The sequence below is a fragment of the Alosa sapidissima genome, chromosome 4, assembly GCF_018492685.1.
Source record: "Alosa sapidissima isolate fAloSap1 chromosome 4, fAloSap1.pri, whole genome shotgun sequence".
NCBI lineage: Eukaryota > Metazoa > Chordata > Actinopteri > Clupeiformes > Clupeidae > Alosa > Alosa sapidissima.
The window spans coordinates 39,089,485-39,099,102 of NC_055960.1; the positions used below are offsets into that span (position 1 = coordinate 39,089,485).

General features: G+C 40.6%; 1 protein-coding gene across 5 annotated transcripts; it reads left to right on the plus strand.

Annotated features, from left to right (window-relative positions):
* On the plus strand, positions 1-9,597 carry gpr25 (G protein-coupled receptor 25). Of its 5 annotated transcripts, none has more exons than XR_006031095.1 (2): positions 1-1,550; positions 9,553-9,597. XR_006031095.1 is itself a non-coding variant. In XM_042088604.1 (2 exons), the coding sequence occupies exon 2, from the start codon at positions 255-257 to the stop codon at positions 1,341-1,343; it is 1,089 nt and encodes a 362-aa protein (XP_041944538.1). In that variant the 5' UTR covers positions 1-183; positions 238-254; the 3' UTR covers positions 1,344-1,777. The 5 variants fall into 5 exon arrangements, 2 of the variants coding, with proteins under 2 accessions (XP_041944538.1, XP_041944537.1); XR_006031097.1 differs by lacking the exon at positions 9,553-9,597 and adding an exon at positions 9,497-9,537; XR_006031096.1 differs by lacking the exon at positions 9,553-9,597 and adding an exon at positions 9,387-9,424.
* Positions 9,598-9,618: the final 21 nt, after the last annotated feature.

Consider the following 9,618-nt stretch of genomic DNA (forward strand, 5'->3'; position numbering starts at 1 on the left):
GAGAGAGAGAGAGACACAGCTGAGCTGAATGCAGAAGCAGCACATTGTGGTTTTGCTCATAACTAGAGTTGTTTGTCTCCGGGTGCCACTCTGCCACTGAGCGCTCAGCGGACGCATCCTCAGCGCTGGCTGTCACTGCCGCTGTCTCCGCGCTGGCATACAACGTCTCTGTCTCCGCGCTGACCAATAACGACTCTGAAGCGATGGCTGTCACTGCCGCTGTATCCGCGCTGACCAATAACGACTCTGAAGCGATGACTGTCTACACCACGGCCTTTGCGCTGCCGTTAGATTACTCTGACGACTACGGCTCCGGCGACTACTACCTGACCCTGATGCCGCCGGACGACTCTGGCGAGTGGCTGGACCGGGCGGTGTCCGTGCTCTACTTCCTGGTGTTTCTGGTGGGTTTCCTGGGCAACGTGTTTGTGCTGGCGGTGCTGGGGTGGTCGAGGGGAGCGGGGGGGCGTCTCGTGGACACCTTCGTCCGGCACCTGGCGGTGGCCGACCTGGTGTTTGTGGCGACGCTGCCGCTGTGGGCGGTCTCGGCGTCCGTGCAGTACCGCTGGGACTTCGGCGAGCCGCTGTGCCAGCTGAGCAGCTTCGTGGTGGCCGTTAACCGCTTCTCCAACGTGGCGTTTCTGGCCTGCATGAGCGCTGACCGCTACCTGGCGGTGGTGAGGCGGCTGGACTCGCGGCTGCTGCGCAGCAACGGCTGCGTGCGCTTTACGTGCGCGCTCGTCTGGACGCTGGCGCTGGCCCTAGGGGCGCCCGCACTCTTCTTCCGCCGCCTGGACGCACGGGGCCTCTGTGTGGACCCGGAGCACTCGAGTGCGTTCCAGGCGTACAGCCTGCTGATGGTGCTGCTGGCCTTCGCGCTGCCCGTCGGGGTCATCGTGCTGTGCTACAGCGCCATCTGCCTGCACCTGCAGCGCCACTGCGCGCTGACCGCCCACCCCCGTGCCCAGGCCCGCCGACGCCACACGCTGAAGATCGTCCTGGCCATCGTCACGGCCTTCGTGGCGTCCTGGCTGCCCTTCAGCGTGTGCCGGGCGCTGCTGGCGGTGGTCAGGTTGACGGGGGCAGAGATGGACGCTGTGCGGCAGGCCGATCTGGGCCGGGCAATGCTGCTCTCGTCCTGCCTGGCGTTCGTCAACAGCTGCGCCAACCCGGCCATCTACCTGCTGCTGGACCGCCACTTCAGACGCCGCGCCGCACGCCTCGTCTGCGGTCGCCATGGCAACAGCCACGCCCACGACTCGCTCTCATCACCCACCGGGGAGAGCCTCTCCGGCTCCACACACACACGCAGCCGCCTGACCTCCCTAAACCTGAAGACCTGAGAGGACAACACACACACGCGCACACACACACGCACGCAAACAAACCCAACACTCACACAGCCCTCTGCCTGAAACAAGGAACTCACACATTTACTACAGAGATGAGTGGTGATCACACAAAGGAACTACACACACACACACACACACACAAAGAACTCAGAATTACACACTGTAGTCCTGGATTGTAGTTTCCCACGGCATTACTGTGTTACACACACACACAAACACACACGGCATTACTGTGCTACACACACAAACACAGCAGCATTACTGGGCTACACACACACCGGCATTAGAAAAGATACCCTGCAAGGTAACGCTTCAAAGACATACACACACGCACACACACACACACAGAAACCTCAAAAAAGAGCAGAATTTTACACAGCAAGTTAACGCTTCAAACACACACACACACACACACACAGAAAACTCAAAAAAGAGCAGAATTTTACACAGCCAGCTAATGCTTCAAACGGAACACAATACTCAGCTAGGGATTTCTGTCTGCTTTTGTAACTAACATATTTTTACCATTAAAGATGTCTTGTATTATAATCACACATACCACTCGTTCAGAAATGTCTCTGTACTTAACGACTTAGCAAGACAGCCACACACACACTGAAACCTCACTGCTGTCAGCATTTGTTTCCTCTGTACCGACGACTGTGAGATTTATAACTTACAAGTCCGTAGCTGGGAAATCAATGAGCTCATTTGTTTATTATGAAAATTGCATTTAATTACATTATATTAACGTTTTTTTGTGGAATGATTTTTAATGAATAATATGAGTAATAATACAATAATATTTAAGTGTTTTGTGTAATGAATCTCTCTTCTTTATGTCAGTAATTCTTTTAAAACTTTTTCACACAAATGTTTCAACCAAAGTTATTTCAATAATATTAGAGGTTTAAAAATAATATGAATAATAATATAACAATATTGAAGTGTTTTGTGTATTAAATCTCTCTTCTTTATTTCAATAATATTAGAGGTTTAAAAAACGGTTTGCTGCTCTCTGACATTAAATTGTTTTATGACGTTTCAATGTTGCCATGCTGTATGGAGTTGCCTGGGTTAGACAGAAACACACACACACACACAGGCGAACTGTATCAAAATGAATGGTTAACATGTTTAAAAAAAAAAAACTTTAATCTTACATGTTCAGCGGAGTTGGATTCAGAGTCTCTGAACTTTACATAAAGAGAAAAACACGCACGCATTTGAACGATCGCTATCAAGACAGAAAGCACACACACACATACACACACACACACCACACACGCACACACATACACACACACATATAGAGAGAGTGAAAAGCCAGTTTTAAGAGTAAAGAGTGTTTCCCAGCCGAAAGGGCTGCTGATGGAGAGTGAGAGTTCAGCAGGTCACTGCAGCCTTCAGATGAATCACACACATCAAACGTCTCATTCAGAGCGCAGACACGGTGGTGCCATCTGTGCCAGCAGTCAGACGCGGGGGCACCGACGCCAACACACACACCTAACCTGAACACACACATACACACACACACACACACACCAGCACGGGCACTCACACCTAACCTGACCTAAGCTGAAGCTGAACACACACGCACACACACACACACACACAGAGGACGCAGAACACCTAAGCAGAAGCTGAACACGCTTACTGTCTATTACCAGTACTAGTTCTGCATTGCAGTACTGGCCCTCCAGATATAACACTGAACACACACACACATACACACACACACACACACACACACACACACACACACATACACACACACACACACACACACCAGCACCGGCACTCACACCTAACCTGACCTAAGCTGAACACTAGTTCTGCATTGCAAAAGTGGCCCTCCAGATATAACACATTATTACAAATCAAAGCATTCTCGTGTAACACACACACACACACATTATTATCAAAGTCTTCTTGTATTTAAAACAAGCAAATTTGCCTGCCAGTGCATTAAGCAAAATTGTCTAAAAAAGTATGTTAAATTGATCAAAATGATCTTCCTTAGAAAGTTTCTTTATAGTAAAAACAATACCAACTAGATGTTTGATCTTAATATAAGACATATCATATCTTCATAACACTTGGTATGATATATGGATAAGCAGTTTTTGCAGTGTGAGAAAGCAACTAAAGCCATGTGAAATATCGCATTGGTCTGCACTGGGTTTACATACACACACATACACACTCACACACTCTCGACACTAGCCTTGCCCTCGCATCAGCCCACACTGGGAGTTTCCGTTTACACAAAAACAAAACCTGCTTATCTAATGAATCTGACCAAGTTTTTATTAATCTTGTATCAAGATCAAACAATGAGGTCGATAGAGTTTTCAGTGTAAAGAGACTTACAGTAGAAGCGCTTTGGGATTAATTTCAGCATGACTTATTTTGTGCTTTCTTGTAAAATGTGCAACATTTTCTTGATAAGACTCCTTAAAATAAGTCAACTGCCATAAAATTAAATCAAAACGATCTTTCGAGAGAGCACTAAGTAAGTCTCTTTAAACTAAAAACAATACCATATAGATTTTTTGAGCTTAATACAAGATTAATAACACTTGGTTAGATTTTATTTTTTTTGCAGTGCACAGGACTGAACACATGGGACTGTGTGTGTGTGTGTGTGTTTGTGCATGTGTGCTTGTGTGAGATATATATATATCTCATGTGAAACGACCCATGTGAAACACAGGGAGATGAGGTGTGAAGTGTGCAATGTGTGTGTGTGTGTGTGTGTGTGTGTGTGTGTGTGTTTTATCTACACTACACAGTTTATTTACATAACCCAGTGCTGACCCAAAACACCAGCACCTACACAAATACAACATGTTCCCACACTTAATTACTAGCAGCAGCAGCAGCAGTAACACATTATCATATTATATATATATTATCTATTATATCATTATCATATTATATATATATATATATATATATATATATATATATATATATATATATATATATATATTATATTTAAGTAGTAATAGTAGTAGTGGTAATACATTGTCATATATATTATATCTATTTAAGTAGTAATAGTAGTAGTAGTAATGCATTATCATATATATTCTATAGTAGTAGTGTTAATGCATTATCATATATTATAGATATTTAAGTAGTAATAGTAGTAGTAGGTAGTAGTAGTAATACATTAGTAATAAATTATTTATTTTTACTTTTTACCATGAATTAGCTCAGAGATCTCCAGTGTTTCTTACATTTCTACAGGAGTGTGTGTGTGTGTGTGTGTGTTGGGGCTGTGTGTGTGTGTGTGTGCATGTGTGTGTGTTGGGGCTGTGTGTGTGTGTGTGCATGTGTGTATTGGGGCTGTGTGTGTGTGTGTGTGTGTGCGTGTGTGTATTGGGGCTGTGTGTGTGTGCATGTGTGTATTGGGGCTGTGTGTGTGTATGTGTGCATGTGTGTGTTGGGGCTGTGTGTGTATGTGTACGTTGGGGCTGGGGGGTTGTTGCTGTGTTTGTGCTAGTATACCCAAATTGGGAACTTTTGGAAAGGAATACAGGGCAACATAACAGTCTGAGTGAAAGAAAACATAGAACAGAAACTACTTGGCTCAATAACAACACACACACACACACACACAAAAAACAACAAATATCTACAGATTTGTAAAGACTTGTATTTATAAAGAACAAATATCTACAGATTTGTAAGGACTTGTATTTAGAAAGAACAAATATCTACAGATTTGTTAAAAACAGATATCTATGGAGTGAGAATTGTCTCAAAATGATTTAAATATATATAAAAGGATATATATACATATACATACATTTATAAATATCCAAATACAAAATACAAATATAAAAATGTGACATACAAATAAATAAACAAATTTATATAAACTAGAAAAGCATTTCCTGAAGGAAATACAGTGCATGAAAATGCAATAAATATGATGTAAAATATCATACAGAGTAAAAACAAACTATATTGGTTGCTAGGTAGATGAGGTTTAATATAGTTGGAATGACTGAACAGTTAAATAGGTGGATAGTTTATATAGTTAAATGATTTGCTTGGTAGATAAGGTTTAATATAGTTGGAATGATTGAACGGTTAAATAGATGAATAATTTAAATGGTTAAATTATTTAGGTAGATAATTGACGATAACTGACAGTTGGAATGGCTCTAATGTTTGCTAGCAGTTATGCTAACTATGTTATCAAAGATAATAATGTTAACCAAGTTACTTAACTTAGTTAACTTAGCCAATGTTTTCATATTTAGTAGTTATGCTAATTAGCATGCTAACCATGTTACTTAGCTAACTTAGCTAATCATTTTTAGCAGTTTTGCTAAAATGCTAACTAACATGCTAACCTGCTAGCATGCTAACTATGTTAACCATGTTACTTAGCTAACTTGGCTAATAATTTTAACAGTTATGCTAACTAGCATGCTAACTATGCTAACCATGTTACTTAGTTAACTTAGCTAATCATTTTTAACAGTTATGCTAACTATGCTAACTAACATGCTAGCATGCTAACTATATTAACCATGTTACTTAGCTAATCGTTTTTAGCAGTTTTGCTAAAAATGCTAACATGCTAACTATGCTAACCATGTTACTTAGCTAACTTAGCTAACTAGCTACAGTGGGTAGGAGTCATAGTTGATGACAAGCAGACAAACAGTTACAATGGCTGAACAGTTGAAAAGTTCAGTAGTTTAAAGGGTTAAATCAGAGAGGGTTAAAGCGGAGCAAGAGGCGCAAACGTTCGACAATTTCCGCGTTCGATTATTGCAAGGGGGAGGGGGGAAAATCCCCCTTTATGAAGACCAGAGTAAACCCTCGCTGCACTAATGTCAATGGAGACTTGTGGAATTTTACCAATAAATTGGTCATTATGTCTTTCTGGATTTGTTGAGGTTTTTTTGGAAAATTTTGTCATAATCTGTAAGTGTTTGGGATCATTTCAAGCCTAAAAGTGTAATTTTTTAGTGTTCGGATTTGTAATAAAATAACCTAATATCAGACCATGCTGCTGCCAGTTACTGTCCGGTTGTTAGCATGCTAGCTAGCCTCTTAGCTAAGGTAACATTTTAAATGGAGAAGTGTAATTTCTTTGAAATGACAACTAGCTGAATAACATTACTGACATTAGTTAAAGTGGATAGTTTATACTCAAGTGAATTTGCAACAGTATATTAAGTTTAAGCGAAGTCCTTCAACTAGTCACTTGTTAGCGCATAGCTGTACTATTGCCATAGCTACTCCCATCCACTTGTATAGCATTTTAAGCTAGCTCGGTTCACATGACTAATTAAATTATTCATATCATGTCCTAAAGAATGATTCATTGGTATCATACACGATTATATACAATAATACTGTGAACACAATTATGTTTATTTGTTCTTATTGCTTATTAAGAGAGAAAGTTTATTTAGTGACGTAGGGTGACACTCCCACTTATGCAGACCGGAACTGTCCCGTTTTGCTCCCATAGTAACGAATTACGTTGCTCTATCTTGCTAGTAATCAAGGATCTTTGGTTAAATTGTTTAACAGTGAAATATTGTAGTGAGGACTTTTATTTTGAAACAGTTTTTGGCAGAGGAAGCAGTTGAACAGGGTGTGTAGTCTTAATAGGGCCAGTTTGTATGCTTAAAGCCTGAGACTGGCAGTTGATGCAGGTGGCCCGAACATCTGCCATAGGATTCTAATTGCTTAACGGCTCTATTGTGATGTCATCAGCCCATGTTAAGTCTATGGGGAAATTTTGACTAGTTTTTAATTAATAGTTTAAAAAGTATAAAAGTTACAAAGCTGAAAAATACAAAGCCCACATGTCCTAAGTAAGACCTACGTAACATAGTTTGAATGAAGTTTCTACGTTAAACGGTTGAAGCTGCATTAACTGCGTTAGAAGAAGAATAATAATATTAAAATGCCTAGGACGAACAGTACAGTGCATTTTCATGCACTGTAATAAACGTGTCTTTGTAAATATATTTTCGAGATTTGAAAATAAATATGCTTGACTTTGTATGTGGAATCTGCATTTGTGAATCTCCTTTTTGCTTTTATGTCGATGACGTAATTTTGAGACATTCCTACTGCACACCAAGATCCACAAATAAATACCATGCGAAGACACCCTCCACTGAACAACCAGCAGATGGCAGTGTTGTACAACATGTCTGTTATCAACTGATAGCAACTGAATCTTTCCGACGCTGTTTTCCCTAGTTCAGTTCAGTCAAGTGGTCTATGACTAGCAGGATTAACGACATTGAAGACACTGGATTAAATGGATAGGTAAGTAATAACAACTAGCCAGAACGATTTATTATCGGTTTTGATGTGTAGTGCCATTTTTAATTTCATAGACTGTATACATAAGTCCATTTAGCAATATTGACATTAGGCTAATGGCAGTCTGTCAGATAGCGATCTCAGCTGAGCTGGCTCTCACGTTATGTTAACCTAGAAGCTATGTTAACATCTGTAACATAAGATCTGCAACATCTGTAAAACAGCGAACACGAACACAGCCTGTCACTTGAGTTGCAAGACACAATAACTTTAGGGAAAACTACATTTTATTTTAAGGGGGCCCTAAATCGGATTTTAAGGGAAATCTTAACTTAATGTGTTTTGTGCAGGCACCAACATAGCTGAACAGGCACCAGCTGTTTAGCTAGCTGTTAACGTTAGCAGCTGTACGCTGACTAAATTGACTTATTTATACAGTCTATGAAATTAAAAACGGCACTACACATCAAAACCGATAATAAATCGTTCTGGCTAGTTGTTATTACTTACCTATCCATTTAATCCAGTGTCTTCCATGTCGTTAATCCTGCTAGTCATAGACCACTTGACTGAACTGAACTGAACTAGGGAAAACAGCGTCGGAAAGATTCAGTTGCTATCAGTTGATAACAGACATGTTGTACAACACTGCCATCTGCTGGTTGTTCAGTGGAGGGTGTCTTCGCATTCAAATCTAGTGGTATTTATTTGTGGATCTTGGTGTGCAGTAGGAATGTCTCAAAATTACGTCATCGACATAAAAGCAAAAAGGAGATTCACAAATGCAGATTCCACATACAAAGTCAAGCATATTTATTTTCAAATCTCGTAAATATATTTACAAAGACACGTTTATTTATGTAAATTTTTTTATTTATTTGTATGTCACATTTTTATATTTGTATTTTGTATTTGGATATTTATAAATGTATGTATATGTATATATATCCTTTTATATATATTTAAATCATTTTGAGACAATTCTCACTCCATAGATATCTACAGATTTGTAAATACTTCTATTTGTAAAGAACAAATATCTACAGATTTGTAAATACTTGTATTTATAAAGAACAAATATCTACAGATTTGTAAAGAACAGATATCTACAGATTTATAAAGACTTGTGTTTGTAAAGAACAGATATCTACAGATTTAAATGAATGAAGAATGTAGGATGCTGTTAAAGTAGATTCAGTTAGCAGTAGTAGTAGCAGTTAGCAGTAGTAGCTGTTTTCAACGATGTAATGATGTGTCACTGTAATTTCTTTACTTACACAGAGTGTATATGTAAAATATAAAATATATCATACATTCAAAATATATTTATATATTCATAGAATCTCTCTTTCTCCTTATCTCTCTCTATTCCTCCCTCTCCCTCCCTCTCTCTCTCTCTCTCTCTCTCTCTCTCTCTCTCTTGCTGACCTGTCTGTGGTGGTTCTGTGTTTTCGTTGGTGGTGAGAAACGTGACCCTGAAACTTTCCCACGAGCTTCTGGTCGAGGCATCTCAGAATGAATGTGCAGGGCCCCAGATGACTCAAACACACACACACACACACACACACACACACACACACACACACACACACACACACAGTAGGGTACAGAGAGAATCCTGACAGGGGTAAGTCCGTGTGCAGGCGCATCGCTAAAGCTCCACACGGCCTCAAGACACTGGGCAGAAAACACACACACACACTGAGCAGAGAAAATAAGGACACACACACACACACACACACACACACACACACACCTGCAGCAGAGAAAATAAGGACACACACACACACACACACACACACACACACACCTGCAGCAGAGAAAATAAGGACACACACACACACACACACACACACACACACACACACTGAGCAGAGAAAATAAGGACACACACACACACACACACACACACACACACACACACACACACCTGCAGCAGAGAAAATAAGGA

Bases quoted from the DNA above. Each gene is read 5' to 3' on its own strand.
- gpr25 (XM_042088603.1), top strand. From the start codon at position 204: ATGGCTGTCACTGCCGCTGTATCCGCGCTGACCAATAACGACTCTGAA.